Source organism: Centroberyx affinis, unplaced genomic scaffold, assembly GCF_046629955.1.
Source record: "Centroberyx affinis isolate AG114_WGS23_722 - 3 ecotype Tasmania unplaced genomic scaffold, CSIRO-AGI_Caff_v1 ptg002485l_1, whole genome shotgun sequence".
NCBI lineage: Eukaryota > Metazoa > Chordata > Actinopteri > Beryciformes > Berycidae > Centroberyx > Centroberyx affinis.
Window position 1 is genome coordinate 37,552 of NW_027280714.1, and position 23,507 is coordinate 61,058.

Consider the following 23,507-nt stretch of genomic DNA (forward strand, 5'->3'; position numbering starts at 1 on the left):
TGGCGCTGTCCTCTCAGTACACTACCTGCGGGCAATCTATTCCTTTTCAAATCTGGGTCAATAGCAGACGTTCCGCCTCCCCCCCCGGGCTTCCAGCCACACTGTGGGGCCGAAGCATGTGTTTAAATTTCACGCTTTGAATTTCAAATGCAGCCCATTCTGGCATATATATTGCCAATGCACAAATATATGTCAAAAGTCAAGTGAAAGTGCCCTTTTACTCATAGAAACGTTCAAAACAATATGATATAGGTGTAAGAATGAGGATGACAACACAAAATATTTCATATATGTAGGATGGCATGGGCCAAGAAACCATATTAACTGCCAGCATACATCTTAGAAATGCTGTGTTTACAATAAATGCCTTATCTTGAGTAATGACCTTCTCTCATATTGCAATGAACTGGATCTAAACGATCTCAATCAGTTCACAGCACTGCACAGAAGACCATAATCGTGTCAGAAATAACAAACATATGCCAAGTTCCCCTTCTATTCCCAAACTGGGGCAGCGTCACCGCGGGGATCTAGGTGGCTACGGCTGAGGGCGATGATTTTTGCAGCGGGACAAAGTGGCACAGTACCCACCAGAGCGTGAATTCAGGAAGTCTGGTCCGCCCACAGGAAGTGAACAAGGCCTTCAGCCGGTCAGCAGGAGATCTCGAACCATTTCTCTGACACAAAGGCCACAGGAATCAGTTGCCTTTCAGTGGGAGAGGGCCTGCGGGGGCAAGTGCAAGGAGTAAGAACAACGAAATAGGTAGTGCACCTAAGACTGATAAATGGGGCCGATATTGGCCTTTTATTAAAAATGGGATATGGTCCGGTCATTGTTGTCCACCTCTGATGAGCTGGATATGATGTAGTTTGTTTGATTACATATTTATTTTTATTATTATTATTACTATCGTCTTGGGTTTTGGTGGAGAGTTTTCAGACAAGAATAAAATTCTGGGGGTAAATTTTAACTTAACTATTTTTTGATTTTTTTTTGCATGGTCACATTTACAAATATTGGATGTCAGTACAAAAAGTCAGGTATCACAAGCTTATCAGTGTATCACCCATATCAGTCGAACCCTACAAAGTAGTACAGAAACAAGTACATAATGCTATAATCCTATGCTATCCTTGTGTCCATAGAACAGGGATTCTCAACCTTTTTCATATCAAGGACCCCTCATTTAGTCCACATTAGGGCCATGGACCCCCATTTGATGAGATTTTGTCTCCCAAACCCAAATCTGAGAATATTTTTATTGTCAGATATGATTTTGTCCAGAATTCCATGACTATCTGTATTATAGGAAGAGTATGTATATCTAACAGCTGTAAAACACTAAAACAGTTAGATTCCATATCCAAGCACAAGTGTTTCAACTTGAATCTTTGTTAACTAATGTAATGGTAGGGTGAGGGTTAACTGGGGAACTTCTCTCTGAATAGGAAAAATCCATTTGAATGGCCCTCCAAACTAGTAATTCCTAGCTGGAAACCTGGGACTTCTTTTAAGCTTTTAAACAGGCTTTTAAGTTTCTGTTTTGTGCATGGCATACTTCAAGACCAATTAACACAGTTGGATACTTGCAAAATTGCATGGTTAAGTTGGTCTATGTAACATTAATGTCAAAACTGCACAGTAGCCCTTTAGCCAAACAAACACAACTTCAACCACTTTCAACACTCTGAAATGGGAAGTAAGAAATTCCAAGTGGGTCAGTTTCCAGTTGTATTTAACATACCATAATATCATAGTCAAATTGGGAAATTCACGTTAAAGTGTTTGAACATCACTAAGGTTGATTGCACCCAGCAGGAAATCCAATGACAGTCTGAGGCTGCTGTGCATTGAGATAATTGAGAAAATTCATTTCTCCAGCACTGAAAACACAATGTATTCATCCTTCCATGACTTTTCCTCAATATTCTGGCTGTAACAGTGTGTATTTTTAGAACTCTACAAAAAAACATCAACTTGGAAAATAATTCCAGACAGTTTTGACAATTTTCTCCACACAAAATACCCTCAATGGCGCCAGAATAATGAATGGGCTGCAGGGTTTTTGGTATCCAAATGTGATTGTCTTTCTTTTCTCCTCCTCCAGCTGCTAATCAGCAATTAGATGAATGTTGCCGTTATCCTCTGGGACAGTGAACGGCATCGAAACTATTGAACTATTTTCACACATGCGATTACTCACGTAGCTTCAGAAAAATAGTGAGATGAAAAGCTTAAAGCTGCACTGGGCAAGATTTTTATGTAAAAATACACCTGTCCTGTCAGTCAAAACCACCGGTCGATTGAGCGTTTTGTTTTTTTTCTTTTTTGTCTATGCAACTTGGACATGTTGACACAGATCGCTCAGCCAGCACTCCAGGGGAGAAGACAGTGTCAGGAAGATGGACAGCAGCATTAAATGCGACCAATTTGTGTGGATTTGCTCCCACAAACCTCTGAAGCTGTGTAGTGAGTCTGGTTTAGAGAAATAACATGAGACAGGAGAAGAGTGTGTGTGCATAAAAGCTTGTTCCAAGGATTCCATGAAGGAAGCAGTGGATTCACTATGATTGTTCTTGTTTAACATTTAGTTATCATATTACTTGTTATTGCCTGTTTGTATTTTGCCCTCTTTGCATGCTTTATCGCTTTTGTCTTAATGACTGGCATACGCGCAAATTACTGGAACATTTATTTCTTTATAGATCCAACATAGTTTAGGAATATAAAATGTTGAATTTGATTTGACTCACTTGTGCCGTTCAGCATATAGTTCCATAACATCTAGGGTGAACCCACAGGAACTTGCACAGTTGTTTGTGCATTCCACCTTATTCAGCACTTTTTATCAATTTCAGTCTTTTTTGCATCAGTTGGATTGAGTCTTTTGGATGTTTTTTTTTTTCCATTTTTGACTAGTGCACGAGCTTCTGTTGCTTCACCCCTTATCTGTTTTTGGAACTGGCACACCTGGAGTAAAAATATTCAAGGATTACATTTAGGGCGCAGACATCTTTTTGCTCTCCTTCCATGACATTTAGGCCATGAAGCTGCAGTGGATAGAGACATCGATGCCTGATGCCTCTGGACGTCATTCGGCTGCAGAGACGGGTGCAACAGCTTGGACTTTCTAGTGCTGACTGATTGAGGAGGTCTTTCACTGTGCACCAACTTTAGCTCTAAAAAAACGAGTAGCCTGAGGCGGCGTACCTATTTCCGTTGTAAGCGGTCTTGTAGACGGGCGTCTGTTGGATCATCTCGTCGGTGTAGATGGGCACGGCAGTCCGAACGCACTCGTGCGAGCACTGCAGGCTGTCATTGTAGGCAGTGAAGATGTCCACCTTGCTGGGCACCCGGGCCGGGGTGAAGTCCGTCAGGTTCTGGCAGCTTTCCTCCTGCTGGTGGATCTTGCGCTGATGGCTATTGTGGCGGCCATTTCCCGACTGTGCACAGCTACAAAAACACGCACCAAAGACAAGAAACAAACATAAAATCATACCTTGTACCTCGGGTGAGCTTCCGTTTAAGTGCGAGCTTCTATATTTGTCTTTATGAGCAATTGTGATAATGCCATAGCATGAAGTAAAGGAATCTTTCCTACCAGTTTTTAAGGACAAGTGTTGTGATCAAGGCTGCGATAACCATAATGAGAGACACAGTGATTGTGATTATCTGGTGAACTGCCAAACCTGCAAAGAGACAGAAGAGAAGAGAATTACACTCATTTATGGAAGAAAGAGTTCCACTCCTAGGGTAAACTAGGGAGTAAACGGTTCCATTTTTTCTGTACTGCACAAATCCACTGCAGTCTACAAAGCACCGAGGGCGGCTCACTGAAACAGCGCCCACATAGAGGATGGTAACCCAGGCAATTTTGCTCTGCTGTCAGTATTGATGATGCTATCACCCACTGCGATTCATAATTTAAGAGTGACATGAATTATTCCATTACAGTACAGCCGACTGTAATGGATATCTCAAGTTCATGTCCAAGTTTTCTCTCCAGTACTTTTAAAACTTATCCTCATTCCCACGTCATTAAAGGGAGAAAATAAACCCAAACTCAGACTGAGATTTCTGGATGTTTGATGAGTGCACTGTAGCAAATTTGAAGGTGTTTTTTTTGACGCTGTGAGTGTGGTCTTTGGACAAAACTACAGTTCAAATTGAGATCTATGGCAGAATATCTACTGTGAAAGGGAGATAAAGTGACATTTGTGTTATTTGAAGACATAGAATGAGATCTTACCTGTTGGTACCCAAATATAAAACTGATATATTTCAAACCAGATGAATCCTACGGCTTTGTTATATTGTTGTCAAAGAAATGCAGGCTAATACATTTTTGGATGTTTTTTTTTTCTTTACAGTAACAATCTGCAACTTTTTCATATAATACATGTCCATTTTGCTACTCTCTGTTGCTGATTGATACCATAAAATAGAGATTCAACCTATACCCAGTTCATGAAAGCTTTTACATTCGCTATTCTAAACACCTACACCTTCTCCTCCTCTGCTGCACAAGAAGTGATGCGTTTTATGTTTATGGAAGCAGCAACAGCATTTTGTTTAGAATATAAGACGATAAAAGAAATAGGTGCAGTAGACTGCAGTTTAGTGTTTTTATTATTACAGTATGTCGGGCCAGTGCCTACACTGACAGCAAGGCACCAAGGCAACGACCGCTTATCACCAAGGTGTCACCAACATCAAGAAAAGCAAAGAATCGAGAGGCATTCATGAAGAATGAAATAGAACAAGTGGGAGGTGGAAGAGTCCACTGCGGACATGTTGTCCAAACCATAAGAGCTGGCATCCTACACAGTCACTAAAGCCCTGCTATCACTGGTGTGGGGGGACAGGGCCTTGTGGTCCCCCCAACACTTTTACAACTCCACAGTCCTTTGAAGGTCCTGAGAGACCTGAACACACCTGAAAAAAGCACTCGGTGCACTGAAATGCTCTACCTGTAGACATGAGTAGCAAAACTCATGGCCATCCTGCCTGGAGCACCATGCAGGTGCTACACAATTGGGAGCCCAGCATGGTAAATAGCTAAAAGGGGGCAAATAGTTGGAAAACCACAACGAGCGGGAATGCTCAGGCTAGGAGGAAGAGGAGCGGGGACACTCTGAGCCACAGACAGCAGACTAGCTGGCCAGCTAGCTAGCTAGCTATAGTTCATATCAGACCTTAGATCGGGCCCAAAAAAACAAGCCCGACCCTACCCGAGCCTGTGCACGTTCTGTCTGAGCCCGGCATGGGCCCGTCCCATTGGCTGCATTTATGGGCCCGCCCCGAGCCCGGTTTAAAACCAAAATTTTCTTAGTAAGTTGGCTGTTTATAAGTAAACTAATTCCGAGTTGTTTGAATGACAAAAATCTGTTCAGAATTACATGCGGGATCTTACTGAACCGCCTACTTCCTCTCACAAAGGACTCGCAAAGCGAGTGGTGCCGTAGGCAGCGAAACTACTCCCCATCCCAATTATATAAAAAAAAAAGACGTTATATCTGACCACGAGACTGGCCCCAGGAATGGAGGGGAAATTCCAGCCCGACCCGGCCCGTCTCGGGTTCGGGCAGAGAATCAAACCTCTGGTTCATATAGCTATAAACGCACCCACACAACAAGCCCGGAATGGGAGTTTAGCCTAGCAAACCAGGTATAGATAGCCAGTCGAGTTGGGCAGCCAACCAACATAGGTGTGAGACTAAGAGCAGTCCCCTAAGTAGGCTAACACTCGTCACCAAAGAACTGGCAGAGAAAATTAGCTCTAGCTTACTGGATAGGTAGCCAAGTTAGCCCACTCAGAGAAGGGCCACTCAAGCATGGGTAACATCCTAGGTGCTAGGTATGGGGGACCAGGAGCGGTTCCTTACCAGAGTGGCGAGATCAGTGGTCACATTTGACTTTGTTGGTATAATTTCTTGACCTATGCGTGCACAGGGAAATATTATCCAGTGTTAAACACTGGTGTCAGGAAGAATGAAATAGAACTTGCAGAGTATCACTTTAAGTCTGAATAACACCACACTCACACTCTCTGGACTTATGTTCTTTTCTAGCCTTTCCTAACCTCAGAGTTTCTCTGTACCTTTTGCCCAAAGCTTTGAATTAAACATCACAAGTCTTTGAACAATCTATTGACGCAACATATGGTGTATCAAATAAAATATTTGATCAAAAGGTGAACCACACATACAGTCTGAGCTCAGTGAAAATAGAAGGCATGCAGAGTACAGGAGTGAGGATACACACAGACACAAGCATCTAGACTGGAAAGATGGAGAGAAACCAGTCTCTATTTTGGTGCAGTTCCTATCTACTTTTCTTTAACCTTCTTCAGGGTATCTGCAGGTTTCCAAATTTAAGAGTTTGTAAAACCTTTATAGTGCTACCCGGAATTAAATTTAAAACCAATTTAACTGGCAAAATGAAAGAAATAAAAAACTGTCAGAACAGCCTATTTCTGATTAGACATGGCTAATGAAAGTTCTGAAACTATAAATGGGCCGGATTAGAAAAAGGACAACTGGAAATTAAATGTTTGGGGACATAAAGTCCAAACTGTCACATTGTATTAACCCTGTTCTGCATTCATCTAAGAGTGGACATGCAAACTTAATGTGACCAACTGGAAGTGTAGTAATGTAATACGAAATAAGAAAATAAAACTAACGTCACTGCCCGTCCCCTTTACATCTTTTAGTGAAACTACACAATTCTTTGCATTTGATTTATTTAATTTACCTTACTTTCCAACTTTGCTTTGACTAGATATCACCAAATGTATCTCAATCAAATTTCATTACAGACCTATAAAAACTCTAAATTATCTAAAAATCTTACATTTAGATAATTTCAGACTTTTTCAGACTTTGTACCCACAGATACACTGTTCTTATATCCTGGGACAGCTGACTGAGTTGACTGGTTCTATTTTACAGCAATGCCCTGCTTCATATAGACAACAGTCTTGTACTATTGGCCACTAAACATCTCCACTGTTGGGAGTTAAGTGCTTTTCTCAAGAGTACTTTAACAGTAGTTGTTCAAGGAGGGAAGAGTGTAACTCATCCACTTGCCCTGCCAGGACTTCTCTAGCCAGTCTGAGGACTTGAACTGGAAACCTCTGGGTGACAAGCCCATTTCTCTTAGTGTCTGGCTTCCACCAGCCCACTGCCATCTACTCATTCCTCTATTAGTACTGTTAATATTCCTGATACTGTAGACTGTACTACTATAGCAGTGATTTTCAATTTTTTTTCATATTGAGGACCCCTAATTTACTCTACATTAGGGCCAAGGACCCCCATTTGATGAGATTTTGTCTCCCGGACCAAAATCTGAGAATATTTTTATTGTTAGATATGATTTTGTCCAGATTCCCATGACTATCTGTATTGTAGAGAGATAACAGTGAAACTATCAAAACAGTCATTCTTCTACATTCAATAATTGTATTAACGTCTTGTAAATTAAATAATGGTGAAGTTTAACAATTCATCAATTTGCTGGGGACCCCCTGGAACCCCCTCAAGGACCCCTGATGGTCCCCGGATCACATGTTGAGAACCATTGTACTACACAACTAGACTACTATTTTATAATATGTACCTGTACACCCACTCCTAGAAAGTCGTTAATAGGACAAAATAAAAAATATGGTGCTTCTAAAATATTTTTTTGAGAAAATAACAAGCTCTGCCTAAACAGAACTCAGTGTCAGGACTGATGCATGTTATTAGTTTTGATCAAAGATTGTTTGATCGAAGATGCATTGCATCCAATTCTATCTAATCAAGGTCAAGCCAAAGCAAGGCCAATGAAAACAATGCATTTGGGTGAAATCCCTGGTTAATAGCTTTGTGTTGTTGAGCTGTTTGTGGTCATGAATATCAATTGGCCAGTACTAGGCCATAAAATGATGAAAATTCTTTACATGAGCGGCATTATGCAGGCCCTTGCTTTTGCGTTGCAGCGCACCCTGCTTGCAGATGTGGACGACCGAATGCTTTCCGCTTGCTCGCCTTCCTCTCTGTGATTAAACTACAAAAACGCTGCATTGTTTTTACTCAAACTCTCAAGACTCCTGTGAGTGCTGATCTCTCACTTTTGCCAGAGGAGAGTAATCCACAAACAGCCACACTGTGCAGTACATGCCTGAAGTGAGGATTACCGCACGGCTATCACACTGTACTGTATGTGCGGTGCGTTGCGTTAATGTGTGTGTGTGTGTGTGTGGGTGAGTGATACGGTACGAGAGCGACTGGGGGACAATGAGACACTGCAGCAGGTGACATGCTGCGAGAGGAAAAAAAAAAAAAAAACCCCTTCATGATGAAAATGCCCACGTGGGCCCCCGATACATCTCACCTCTCCGTCAGCCAGCTGCCTAGGTGCTGATCCAAGCCAATTTGTCTTCAGGACGTCTCAAAAGGAACTGCTGCTCCCGTCATTTTGGAAAGTACATGGCCACTTCTCCTCCGCCCGCCTGCCTGCCTGGCCAGCCTCTCCTCCCTCTCGTTGTGCATATGCACTCGGATAATGAACTTCTGTTGGGCCGGGCCCCGCGAAAAAAAAAGGCGAGCCAGGTCAACCTTGGATTAATGATATCTCCGGCTGGCTCAGGGAAGCCGTACCTTCCCCCTCGCAATCAGAGTCCCTCGCCACCACAAAGGCACATTAACTTATCTGGCAAGTCATTTGCATTTCCCTCATATCCCCTCTCTCTCTCTCTCTCTCTCTCTTTCTCTCTCTCTCTTTTTTCCGGCACCTCTCTCTCTCCCGCTCTGCCTTTCTCTGGCTGACATCAAGGCTGGAAGTTGAAAGTGTTCGGTTATAAATGAACATCTGTCCAAGTTCAGGGATAATAGAGCTTGCCCTTGACCTTGATCAATAGCTGAGATCTCCGCTGAGAATCGTTTCATTTTACATTTATGTCAATGTGGAAAGGGAGGGGGGGGTGCTTCTCAGGGAGCAGATTTCAACCTGCGAGCTGCACTAGGCAAATTCTTTTTGTAAAAATTCACTGTTTTGTCAGCCAAAATCAAAAGCCATTAACTGAGACACTCTAGATTTACCATATTTGGCCAAATGCAATTCTGGTGTCGGTTATAGATGCTTCTCCACCCATAGGAAGTGTCAAATTGGCAGTGGTGGAAATTAACTAAGTACATTTACCCAAGTACTGTACTTAAGTGCAATTTTGAGATACTTGTACTTTATAGTATTTCCATTTGATGCTACTTTATACTTCCACTCCACTACATTTCAGAGGGAAATATTGTACTTTCTACTCCACTACATTTATGTGACAGCTTTAGTTACTTTTCAGATGGAGATTTGACACAATGGATAATATAACAAGCTTTTAAAATACAACACATTGTTAAAGATGAAACCAGTGGTTTCCAACCTTTTTGGCTTTTGACGTCTTCCAAAAAGCAGTGTGTAGTCGGGTCACATTTCAGATGTCTATGAGTTGTTAACAGCTCCACCAAACAGTGATTTTTCCCTCTAAACCTCACATGGTTTCATTTCAATAAATGTTCAAATGATCCAATATTTCAGCAAAAATCAAAGATTAGAGAAAAAGTCCAAAAACTTTCCTCTCCCATTAATCATCTCACGACCCCTCAGATTTATCTGGTGACCCTTCGGAGGGGCCCGACCCCTAGGTTGGGAACCACTGGACTAAACTAGCTAACTGTATATAAAGTAGTTCAAACTAGCTCCACCTCCAGCAGCTACAACAGTAACATGCTGCTTACACACTGATGCTTCAGTATTAATAATCTAATGATGTCATATATAATAAAATATCAGTCAGAGGGACCAAACCACTACTTTTACTTTAATACTTTAACTGCATTTTGCTGCTAATACTTATGTACTTTTACTTAAGTAGGATTTTTCATGCGGGACTTTTACTTGTAATGGAGTATTTTTACATTGCTGTATTGGTACTTTTACTTAAGTAAAGGATCAGAGTACTTCTTCCACCACTGCAAATCGGCAAGTGAGTGGTGAGATCCTGTACGGTGACATCAGCAAACAAAGCAGACAACAGCACGCTCGTGTTTGCCAACCTGGACGGTCTGTGATTCCGTTCACAGACCGGCTGGGTTGGTAAATATGAGCGTGCTGTGAGCAGTTTATGGACGATGTTACATGTTTTCTGGGTATTTAAAGGGTGACAGTACCCCCCCAGTTTCAGTTCCTCTCTTCCTACCCCACGAGTTTGAAAAATGCAATGTGTGGAGAGCAGTGGAAAGGAATGGGGAGAGGGTCGGGAGGAGTAAGACCCTACAAAACATCCAATGACGGTCACCTACTTTGGATTTTTAACAGAATTGTTGACACATCGGCAGTTCAATATATACACTTATATGTGGAGGTAATGCCTAGTATTATTGTCTTCTATCTCAAACAACACCTACACTACCAGTCAAAACTTTGGACGCACCACATTTTATTTATTTATTTTTTTTACTATTTTCCACATTTTAGAATAATAGTTAAGGCATCAAAACTGGAAAATGGAATGATGCAGTGACCAAAAAAGTGTTAAACAAATCCAACCTATCTTCTATTTTAGATTCTTTAAAGTAGCCGCCCTTTGCCTTTATGTGGAAAGGCAAAGGCTTCGGAAAGAAATTCATACATCGGCATCAACTTGTTGAGATTTTTTTCAAATTTATATTTGTCTAAGAACCATCAAAATAGATCAAAATGGCTTTAAGAAAATGAAAAACACATTACATTCAATGAGGTGTGTCCAAACTTTTGACTGGATATAAGTTAACATTTCTTTCAGTGTTTCTGGTCCCTTTAAGCCCAAATAGTTTTCAAAGTTACCTCTTGCTGCCATATTCCAGTGCGCAAAATTGCCTTCTGCAGCTATAAATGAAACAAATAAGCACAAGAACATGAGGGCCAGCAATACACACGCGCACGCCAACTTTAAGTCCATTATAATCGAATTTCCGGGGCCGTGCATTTAAGGGTGCCGGGAGATAATAGGGCAGATAATGACAAGGCTGACAAATCTGAGAGCAGAGGCCAGTTCTATTTTCACCCACAACTGCCAGTTGGAGGGAGGCGAAATTTGGCTTGGCCCTCCAAAACTCATTGTGCGCTGGCAGTCGGGGCTGGAAAAAATCACCTCTGGCAGTCACCTTGCTTTAGAGGTATCGGGTTAGATTTTTTTGTTTGGTCAAATCGCTGCCAAACAAACAAGAGAGGCTGCGGAGCGAGAGAGAGAGAGAGAGAGAGAGAGAGAGATCGAGATAGAGAGAGAGAAACGGAGGGAGCGAAAAGGGATACGGAGGGGGGGGGGGTGAGGGGATGGAAAGCCTGTGACCTCTGTGCCAGCAGGATTTTGAGCCCCCCCCATCAAAAGCTCCCAGAGAGAAAGAGATGAGCTTTTTTTTTTTTTTTTTTTTTGTACCTCCGCTGTCATGACAGTTTGATGAACATGTCGTAGGAGAGCATGTCGGTTTAATGATACCCCCCCCACCCCACCCCACCCCCCCTTCGCTGCCATCTTTTAATAGATCCCCAGCTTGGAGCGGGCTTTGTAAATGTACAAAAAAACAAAAAACCTCATGTGGGATCAATCGACGTCCGTAGCGAGCCATTTCTGGTTTGGCTGACCGCTGTTTCTTTCATCAAGGCACGGTGCCTTGTTAAAATAGTAAGCCACGGGCACTGGCGACGGCGAAGACGTTCCGGGCCCAAAACCCCCTTCGTATCGCGCCTCGGTCCGCTCCCGATGACATGGACGCGGTCGATTCCGTAGACCTCTTGATATCTGATTCGCCGAGCTCCTGCGGTGAAGCCCTGTGAGGACCGCTGGAGCTCGAACTTGTGTCCTCTTAAAATAAGCCTCGGTAACACAGCCGTAACAAGGCGCTGCTGGACAAATGAGGAATATGAGGAAAGGAGAATTATGCGCGACTCATTTTCGAGGATGAGAGTCTTCAAGTTGTGCGTGTGTGTGTGTGTGCAGGACCGTCTATAAGTAGGGGGGGGGGGAGCGCTATCAGACATTCATAGCAAATAGCCGTTTAGGGCTAATGGTGCCTTACAGCCCACGCAGTGTCGGCTTAAAAGCTCCTGAAAAATGTGGGCCCCTCATTTGTAAAAACCGAGTTGCACGGCTTCCAGAGGCTGAGCCGACCGCACTCCCACACACACACACGCCGAGATGTACACACACACACACACACACACACACACGTGACCCCCCCCCCCCTCTAAGGCTGTCTCTCCCACGCCCGGGCCACCTGAGCAGGAGGGGTTGGGGAAGCCTTTTTCCGTCAAAGCGCCTGCTGATGGTTAGCGATTGGCAATTAACGGCGGTGTCAAAGTGTCAATCTAGGCTGATTTCCACCGAGTCGCCGAGCAATCTAAAACACTTACTGGAAGGAGAGGGCGCCGGGAGAGAGGCGGTGAGAGAGAGAGAGAGAGAGAGAGAGGGGGGGAAGAGGGAAAGTCGGAGAGAGAGAGAGATCAGAAACAATCATTCCGCAACGCCTTTTCTCCCAATGTCAAAGGCATCGCTGCATAATTCAATCAGCGGAGACGGCGGGCGCTGACAGAAGAGGAGAGGTGGCCAGACTATATTGCCTCCATGATGGCATCGCTTACCGGAGGATACACTTTCTCGTCTTGTACGCCTGTCTGTATTAGGGACGGTGGGGGAGACGCGCCGGCTCGCCTTGTTAACGGCAGACAAAAAACGGAAACGGCCGCGCCGGTTCACGAGGGTGCAAAGTGACATCAGCCGACTTGAAATCTGCACCGAGGTTATTATCGTTCACGAAAACTAACGAAATAACGAAAACTAGTCACTAGTGACTGAAATAAAAATAAAAATGAGGCTTTACAAAAAAACGATAACTAACGGAAACTGTATTGTGCGTTTACAAAACTAACTAAAACTAACTAAAATTATAGAGAAAATGTCTTTAGTTTTCGTCTTTGTCAATTTATTTCATACATAAGCCTAGTATTTTGAATTTTGGAATTGAAGTTTTAAATTACAACTTAAATCATGGCTGAAATCAAACCAGTCATGTGACCATTAGCACCCTTAAGATACCAAGCATAGTGCACTTTTTTATGTGTTGTATTTCATAATGTTTATGTACTGGACATTGCAATTTTAACTCTCATTGTAAAGTATTCTATAAAACTGCCTGTCTTTGTATCACCTGCCCAGGGACTGCAGATGAAATTTAGCTTTCTAGCTAATTCTGGAACAGTTACAAACTGTCCATTGTCCTGTTAAATAAAGATATATACAATACAATACAATCTCGCCCTGACAAATACCCCATATTACAAAAAAAGACCAAAACTAACACTGAAACTAATAAAAACTAAACTAAAACTAAGCATTTCAAAAAATAAAAACTAAACTAAACTAGCAAACCTGCTTTAAAAACGAATTAAAACTAAACTGAAATTGAAAACAAAAAGTCAAAACGAAATAAAAATAAAAACGAATGAAAAATGCAAAACGATAATAACCTTGATCTGTACTGTTAATTTGAAAGTCAACACGCTGAAATATGGGTGGGGGCATTTGTTTTTAGCTCTGTCTCGTTTTTCCCTCGCCAAGATTTGGAGTAAAAACCGGCTCATCTTACCCCGCCCTCCCCTACCGTGCGCTTGCAGTGTCGCGGGTTTGCGGCCCGACTCTCCTGCCTCCCGTCCCCTCTTTCAAACATCTTCCGAAAAAACAGAAAACCTCCACAAAAAAAAAAATCAAAAATAAATAAATAAACATAATAAAAGAACGAAACGTCGAATGAGACGGAAAAGGGGGTCGCATTAAAAATTCTGCCCTGCCCCCCCCCCCCCCCTTTTCTGATCGACAAGAACAATCTCCCGTATCCAAAATGGTGGCTCGGGCCAACATCTGCGCGCTTCTTCCTTTAGGCGGATATGTCGCGGCGCGGAGAAAAAGAGAGCCCGAGCAGCGGAGGAAACAGAAAAGCGAAAGGCAGCATCTGCTCGGTCTGCCCCCCCCCCCCCCCCCTCCCCTCTTCATCTCCTCTTGGCTGAGTTTTCTGGAAATCGTGGGGGGGGGGGGGGGGGGGGGGGGGCTCGACTCTGCGTCGCCTGTCACCGTTTGTCAACGTGTCAGCGTTTAAGTCCAGATTTAACGCTTCATTTTTACCCACTTTATTTAGAGTCGATATAGAGAGTAACAGCAAGATTATTGGATTGCCATGGTAACCACTGGGGGAGAGTGGTTGCTCTCCGTCTCTGTGTGTCTCTCTTAACTGCTGAAGAGACCGCATCGCACGCCTCTACAGGTCCAGCACGGGTCAAAACACAGCGTTACTGAACTCTACTCACTCCCTCCTTTAAAAATACATTCCTGAGCACTTAACATACATTTTACATGCACTCATTTGAATCCACCGTTCGCTTAACCCCCTCCCTCCCCTCCTGAACTTGATAACACCAAGTTCAGGAGGACCAATTATCGGCCAGATGGATCCATTCATCTATCTATTTATCTTTCTTTTTTTTTTTTTTTTTAAACATTTATTTTTTGATTTTATACATTTAACACATTACACATAACAACCGAACCCTCCCTCCAAATCAAACAAATGGCAGTATATAATTCTAATAATAAAATATCACTTAAAAATAATAAATGAGCTGATAATCCGGGGTTAAAAAGGACAAAAAATGTACAATGGAAAGAAAAATTAAATAAGTAAATAAATAAAATGAATAGAGAAAAGAAAAAAACTTCACACTTCCAATGCCTCTTCAGTGTCACCATTTTTAACAAATTCCATCTCCCAAATGTTATAAAACTCTCTATCTATTTATCTAATATCTACTTTTACTGCTTCTTTTCAGCCTCTGGCCCGGGACCTTTTTTTTTTTTCCCGCTTACTCAGCACAAACGGCGTCCCGCGCACTTTCGCGCGCTCTTAACGAGACCCGAGTTATCGGCCGGCGACTCTTCTGACTGCGGTTCTTAATCATCTCGTATCCATAATGCAGCTGACAGCTCCATCTGCGCGGTGTAGAGCGGGGGGGGGGGTCGCGGCGACTAGCAGCACTATCACCGGGAACAATCAGTGAGCATCTGGAGGCACCACAGCTATAAAACCCCCCCCCACCCACCCACCACCACCACCTCCCACCTCCTGTACCATAGCCACAGGAACACTGTGAGAGCACGATCAACAGTATCTGTCTACCATCACTGTAATTGAGGTGTTTTTTTTGTGAATCGGGGCAAGATTTTTAGTAAAAAAAAAAAATCCACCTGTCTTATCAGCCAAACAAAATGCGGCTGCAATAGAGAAGAGTGTCCCATCCCCACTAATTGAGAGGCTGTAGATCTGCCCTATTTGCCCAAATCAAATTCTGGTCACTGGTGGAAGTGACAATCCAAACCTGTCTCCTAAACAGCGTCCAGAGAAAGCTGGACTCACCAACATTAGATCTTTTCCCCTCTCTCGTCTCTTTGGTTTCCTTTGGTATAAAGCATCGCAATATTTTTTTTTTTTTAGGCTCAACATAAGCATTGCATCAGAAAACCGGCCCTATCATAACCGTGTTGAATGAATTGTGTCTATTCATACCCGCAAAAACGTTTCGACAAATAGTTTCCAAAGCTCTTCCAAGTCAACTTCCAGCAAACTTTTGGAGCAGGATATTTTGGTATTCTCTCCACCCCTGCTATCTACCCCCTTGCACAAACAACCACTTCTCTCTGTGTTTTGGAGACCGTGATGTGCATACACTCCCACACACACACACCGAGATGATGATCACGTTGCGCAACATGCCAGACTAAGCTGAAACAAACATTTACATTTACAAGGGAGCCTGAGTAGCGGCGATAAATAGATTTGTGGAGCCGAAGCTTTTATGTGAAATTAGTATGAGAATACATAAAGTTGTGAAGACTCAAATGTGGCTTTTCCAAAAACACGCCTGCAAAACAATGGTATGAAGAGACTTTTAAAGGTATTAATGTGGTCACTGTTTATGTCAATGGTAGCTTTTATATACACATAAACTATCTAAGAATATTTTCAGGAATAAAGGATGCGTATTGCTGCAAAAGAAACCAACAAAGATATTTGCTTACTAAAGAATAGTGACATTTTTGACATTTTTAGGGTGCAATCATTCCTCTTTTTTGAAATATTGCATGCGTTTCCGCTCAAATGCATTTTCTAATTACATTTTGACTCTTCGATTAAAGAAGAAGAGACGTTGGAGAATGCAGTAAAAAAGTATCTCGCGGGACCCAGGTCAGCTCAAATAACACAGACATGTTATGAACCGGCTGTCATTTCTATATCAGTAGCTTTTAGATTACGATTGGCTGATACGAGTGCCTGGGGAAGTCGAGGGTGGATGGGTTGGTTTCTCCCGGGGGGGGTTGACGCTGACCTGATGTGTTTCTGTTGGAGAGGGTGGATGAGAGAGAGACAGGGGGAGATAGAGAGAGACAGGAAGTACGTTTACATGCACATCACATACTGAAAGCGGCCCGATTCGGACTGTTTTCCCTCGCATGTGAAACAGATGCGATGTTTCCTCATTTCCAAGTGTGAACAGCAAAAAAGCCGATCTGACCCACATGGATACGTGGTGAGATCTCGGCTCCTGAGGCAAGCAACCTACATGCGACTTGTATTTGAACGTTCACATTGGAATTTGTCAGCGTTGCCGTGGCAATAAGTAACTCTGACGTCACTCACTTGAGACACGACAATGGAAAGAAAGCCAAATACATGACTTGATTGATATTTGGGGAAACGCCTCAATTCAGTCAGTATGGGTTACATACTAGAGTAGATATGAAGAGTCATCCCAAAAAACAGAAAGAATAAACTTTGTTTTATCATTGCAAGGACACCGTTTTTGTAGAATGACCCAAGACCGTTTTCTCAGCTACAGTGGTAAGCAAAACATTATGATGTCACAGTGAAGTTGACCTTTGAACTTTTGGATATAAAATGTCATCACTTCGTCATTTTATCCTATTAGACATTTGTGTGAAATTTTGTCATAATTAGTGTAGGAATTCTTGAGTTATGGCCAAAAACGTCTTTTGTGAGGTCACAGTGACCTTGACCTTTGACCTTTGACCACCAAAATCTAATCAGTTTGTGCCAGATGTAATGAAATTCCCTCCAGGCGTTCCTGAGATATCGTGTTCACGAGAATGGGAGGGACGGACGGACGGATGGATGGACAACCCGAAAACATAAAAGAAAAAAGAAAGAAAAGATCATATATCAGCAGCAATTCAGAACTGAGCAGGAAGGCCTGTGGTGTGAAAGCGGCCTAAAGGTCTCAAGGAACCAAGGAAAGAACAACCTCTCCTTTCTTGTGTCTGGTGGCCTTCATGACATGCGCAATTAGAAAAAAACAACAAAAGACATCTGACTGAGGCGTTTACATGCCCTAATGAATCAAAACCATGTAACGCTTCTGATTATGACCTTACTGCCTTAATCAGGTTGAGATTGAATGTCAGTGTGCGTGTAAACACACTCAAAAGCAGAGCGGGAGACACAAACAGAGGGAGACAGAGAGAAGCGCCTCCCTTTCAGCAACGGTTTCATTTCATCAACAATCCAGTGCAGCGCTGTCTGTGTGTGGTAATTATATCTTGCCTAGGGGCCAATATGAGAGAGACATGGGTTAATGCGTTGTGAAGGCAAAGGAAAGTTTTGTATAACAGTTAAACACTGGGGCTTGCCTTTGGAAAATGGTTCTATTCATCTGGCCTGATGAGACACAGTCGGCTTCCTGATACAATAGTGAGGACCTAGTCGGTAAAATAGGAACTTTTTACTCCATCGGCTTTGAGTCAGCGGCGTGATTCACGGTAATGATTGATTTCCTCCAGGACGGAATATCAAGCGATCATTTTCAATCCTAGGTGGCCTCATAGTCAGCTCCCAGTCGGAAGAAAATGAAGAGATCACAATAACATTGACAAGTCAATTATATACCACCGTTTCACAATCAGCATATACACTTGACTCACCATACTAGAGTGGTTATTTATCCGACTGCCATTAAGACCTATTGAAAACGGGTGATTTTCAAAGCGCTGAGACATTTCCCTCTGATTTTTGAAGTGGCGGTAGGTGGCGACGAGGCATGGGATCCAGGTTTGCTTCTGGTATTAGTCCCAGTATTTGGTGCAGTTCATATTTTTTATTTAGATATTGGTATTATGACATATAATCGTTTAATGGAATAGTTCACCCCAAAATGAGAATTCAGTTGTTAACTACTCATTCCCATGTCAGTCCAAACGGCACAGATGTCTTCTTTACACAGCTCCAAAAACACACAAAAACATAAAATGTCGAAAGCATCAAATTTCTCCAAATAGCATAACTAAAGTGTTTTATCTTTATTTATGATAAAGGGGTAAATATTGGTCTTTTGAACACTTAGATTATGCTGCAGGAGCTGTTACGGCTACAAAACACTAATGCTGTTTGGAGAAATTTGATGGCCATTTTAGGCTTTTTTTTTTTTTTTTTAGCTTTTGTTGACTTCAATAGTTTGGGAGAAGGCTGAGATGGAACTACAGGAGCTAACTCAATGTGTGTTTGGTGGTCCTACAAACTTCCTACGAAGTTTTGACTGACATGGGGGTGAGTAGTTAATGACTGAATTTTCATTTTGGGCTGAACTATTCCTTTACCATCACATGTGAATCAATAGAGCTGCAACAGTGACCGCCCACTTTTGAACGGCTCCGGTTCCAGGAAGTGAATTTCCCATTCATTCCTCCATTGACGTTTCAGAAAATCCTTATATAAAGAGTTTTAAGCCTGGAACCAAGCCAACCAACTACGAGATGAATCGTGACCATAAAACATTTCATTCGGAGCAGTGAAATTGTCTTGTATTTATTTGTTTTGACAAACTCTATTGAGTAATAAAGCCAGATTATACATTTTTGTTGTTTTTACATAGCAGTGGGGACTATTTTCCAGCAGCAGCAGGGGCACAGGAGTTATGGGTATATTTTCAGGTATCTGGTGAAAGTTCAAATTCCTCAGTGTCTTGAGACATTTTTCGCTGTACTGGCTGAGTGGCCAATGACCAAGGACTTGATCGCCCTCAGTGCTTGGTGCCTAATTGTATGACATTTATATTAATGCACCCAATGGGAAGGAATCAATTAGCATAGTGCTTGCTCATAAGTCGTTAAACATGACTTAAGTTTTATGGCGACCTGTATGCTCCATTTAAGAAGCTGTCTTCCTCATGGACTTAATGAAATGGTAAATCTAATATGCCTGGCTGGGAGGTATGTGTGTTCATAACACAGAGAAACTGCCCATAAAAATCACATATGCCAATGTGTTTCAAGCAGGTAGGGCGCTTGGGGATAACACTGAAAGCCTCAGTATGGTCAAGGACATACTCTGTGAAGGTGACTCACACTTCGACTCATGCTACAATATAAAATGAATGAAAAACATGTGCTTACATGTGCTGTAGGGAAAAAGTACACAAAGTCTGAGTCAGAGTTACCAATCAGGGCAAACGGGTGTGGGGTAACTTGAAAATTGGTCAGATGTAAAGTAAAATGGAAACTTTGTATTTAGACATCTCCGTTGGAGAAGTTGTTTCTTCCATTTCAGAGTGCAAGCTTCCCCTTGCATCTAGTCTTCACTGAATTTTAGGCCTGCACAGCCCTTTCTTGCCTGTCCAGCCAGTACAATAGGCACAGATTCAGTTTGTGCTATTTTGGCATAAATTGACGTCATTTAATCCTCACAGCTCATCCCACAGTGCAATGCACCACCCAGCATTTCTGATCCAGTCCCTTTGTTCTGAGTATATTGCTCTGTGGATGCGCATTGTCCATTGGCATGCAGTACTATACATAGAATATATATTTTTTATTGTTTTCAGACATTACAGACGTAAACAAATCTTTGTCTCCAAGTTAATGTTAAACTCACATTTAGCTGTCGCATACTGTCAGCCCCTAAATCAGGGGCTCAGATCAACCCTAATAATTAAGAGTGAAAAATGTCCACAATCCAATAACTTAAAGCGTTAATAAGCATAAATAAAGTCAGTGGTTGTTCAACAGGCGGTGCGATTATGGTTTGGGGCTTGGGGTTTGGAGTTTCTTGTAGTCAAACCCACTGACAACTCTAATAACTTTTAGTGTCTGGCACTTGACACTCTGTGCACTCTGTATCATGGAACCAACACTCTTAGATGTCCCAGCACATGACAAATAGAAGTCACATGCACTATGCAAGGCGAGAGCCAACCCATGTGCTTTGATAGTATACACTTGGAGACTAATGTTCCCTCTAAGGCCAACGGTGTTCAGTCCTGTGCCATGAAGAGTCATGAAGTTCCCACCAAACACTCCATAAGCTGATTTCACTAATTAGTTCCTCCTCTCTAGGTGTTAATCAAATGAGAGGAGTTGCTGCAGTGTTTGGACCTGCAGACTCTTCTGTGGCACTGGGCTGGACACCACTGGCTTAGAGAGAACATTAGACAGTATCCATCTTCAAAGCACTATCTGATTTGTATTGAGGAAATGAGGTGTGGCTATACCAACATCTAGAAGCCTGTAAAGTGCACGGCTGAAACACAAAAACACAACAATAGCAACTGCAACAATGGCTTTTTCAGCCTGCTCTCAAGGTAACCACAACACAAAAGGCTAAAAACTCTGTACATGTCTTACCTGGTGTGTCCCCATATGGCTTTGGTGGTTTGACAGTCTCCCCGAACCCCGTGGCCCTGGTGGTGCTTAGCCTCTTGGGCTGTGGCGTGGTCACCACAGCGAACGTCCTTTGGGGGACCTTGGTGGTAGTGCTAGTGGTCGTGGCCACTGTGGTAGTCAAGGCTTTGGTGGACAGCGTAACATTGGGCGCCGCTTTGCCGTCCTCATCGATGCTGTCCTCCGTCCCTGTGGGTCCCCAGTCGATAAATCCGGCCACCGTGGTAGTCCGGCCGTCCTGAGACTTGTCATAGCTGTCCCATTTGAGCTGCCTCCTCGCTCTCAGTAACAACCTCATGGCGTCCCCTCTGCTCCCGCCGGACAGGGCCGCTGGAGCCTCCGCCACCAGAGCCGCCGAGTCACCGGCCTCCGTCTGAGAGTATCTCGACTGGCACTCCTTACACGCCGCTTGTCCTTTATGTGCTGGTTTCCTATGCTTTTGACCCTTGACTTTCGGCCCTAGCCCTGACCTGCTGTCTTGGGGCGGCGGGACAGGGTTGAGCAGCCGGCGGGCCAGCGGGCTCACAGTCCTCCAGTGGAGCATGTTGGGAGCGTCCCAGAGGGGCTGCCAGTGAGGCCGGGAGCGAGGCACCGATTTAGGCGTGAGTTTGATCCCCAGGCCCTGACTGAGGGGGCTGCAGACGGAGAAGTCCAGGGTGAGGTGGGTCATGGCCAGCAGGATCCACACCCGGTGCCTCACAGAGTTGCCCAGCCTCAGAGCCGACGTCGGACTGGAGAGAAAAGGGAGGGTGGGGGGGGGGGGGGGGGGTGAACATTTTAGATTCAGACATAGTCCATTGCATATTCAAAACCATACAAATCAGGTTTCCTCCGTCTCCTAAGATGGCCTATAGTGCAGATCTGTATTCAACCTCAACTTGCACTCTCGGCCAAGTTCTGCTCCACGACTTCTTAAACTCCCAGTCAATTGAGCTTCAATAATAATTAGTTTCGCGGAGAGCCTCTTGAATTATAAAGGTCAGACACAAAGTAAATGTTGTAAAACATTTGAAAGATTATGGATTCGCCCTCTATTGCTCTCTGCTGTCAAAAGCGGTGAGGACTTCTCCTTGATGTTACAGATTCATATCAATCCAGGGATGATTACAGCGAGACACAAGGTCAGGCCTGGTTTAGCTGATCATCATATTCTGCATTATCTCCCCGAGACACAAAGTCATCTCGATTCCCAAAGGGCAATTTGATTATGCAGCGCGATGATGGGGGGAGGTGACACATAATGCCAGTAGACACAGCATGACACAAAAACGCTATCGCAAAAATCTGCATCTGTACAACTATTACATGAATTAATTCATGACCAAAATGTGTCCCTGGTAATATCCCTACGTTACTCCTGTTCGCCAACAAGATGCCAAGGTGATAGGCTGTCCAGGCTAGGACCCGGCGCTGGATTGATTTTACAGACAACCTTCAGTGGCCCCCTGGGACAAAGCTAAACATTGATTCCTGAGGGAGAAACCTCATCATGAGCTATCTCTCATCTTTGCTGTCCTTGGCCAATTCCAGTCCACACTGAGGACTAATTTCGCAGGGATCACTGAAGTGACAGAAGATGAACTGGTGTGAATGGGTTCATTAACCCTCAGGGGCAGCCATAACATTACGACAACTTTTGCTCATATCAGCAGCGAGTTATGTTTTTACAAGTCTATGGTGACATTTGACGATGGTCTGGGGATGTTTGGTACTTTTGTAATTGCTTGGGTCATCCATGGAAATCTACCATGTTTATCAAAGTAAGGAAAAATTCCTCAGTACTTTTTTGGCAAAGACAGAGACAGTCTAGTGATTATACTGGGCCCCATGAGAATCCACATCAAGTCATTTGATGGATTGTAGTGTCACAATAGATTTGAAACCAATTTTTTTAGCAGCTACTATAGGTTCGTGTATCAGTCCATCTGTCTGTTGGTCCACCCCCAAAAAAAATAAAATGTCTTGCTTTCTATCATCTATATCTATTGATACCAAACTCACATTGACATGAGTGATGGCTCGTCGGAGGGAGTCTCCTATTAATTGGTTATGCCATTTAAGCCCCTCCCCCTTTCCTCATTGGCTGTATTGATCCTGAAGTTGCACTCAGATATGTGATGGTCTATATCTGTTGATCGCATTTACAGTTACATTTACATTTACAGAGTGACAACTCATCTTACTCAGGAGAGCAATCCTGAAGCCACACTGACATGTATGATGGCTTGTTGGAGTCAAGCGTGTCCTATCGATTGATTATGTCATTTAAGCCCCTCCCCTTTTCCTGATTGACTGTTTTTTGATCGTCTAAATCTATTGATCCCGAAGTTGTACTGACATGAGTGATACCTCGTCAGACTCAGGAGAGAGTTTCTATTTGATTAGTGATGTTGTTTAAGCCCCTCCCTCTTTGCCAATTGGCTGTTTTTTCATCATACGTCGGTGCCAGAAATTTGAAGAAAAAAAAAATGTGCTGCTTTTCATCATATAGTCCCAAAGTCACATTGATATGAGTGATGGTTCATCAGACTCGTGGTGATGTCACTGAACCCCCCTTCCCCTTCCCTTTGCTTTATTTTGATCATCTATATCTACTGATCCACAAGCCGCACTAAAATGTTTCATTGTTTACATCTGTTGACCCCAAAGTTGCACTGGCATGAGTGACAGCTTGTCGGACTCAGGACAGTTTCATATTGATTAGATGTCATTTAT

At 43.1% G+C, this 23,507-nt stretch overlaps 1 protein-coding gene across 1 annotated transcript; it reads right to left on the reverse strand.

The window, feature by feature from the left end:
• Positions 1-651: 651 nt before the first annotated feature.
• On the reverse strand, positions 652-23,007 carry ajap1 (adherens junctions associated protein 1). The gene is made up of 5 exons (XM_071534110.1): positions 22,976-23,007; positions 20,757-21,523; positions 3,603-3,690; positions 3,212-3,454; positions 652-724 (listed from the first exon to the last, which is right to left on the reverse strand). The coding sequence occupies exons 1-5, from the start codon at positions 23,005-23,007 to the stop codon at positions 652-654; spliced, it is 1,203 nt and encodes a 400-aa protein (XP_071390211.1).
• Between the last annotated feature and the right edge of the window lie 500 nt (positions 23,008-23,507).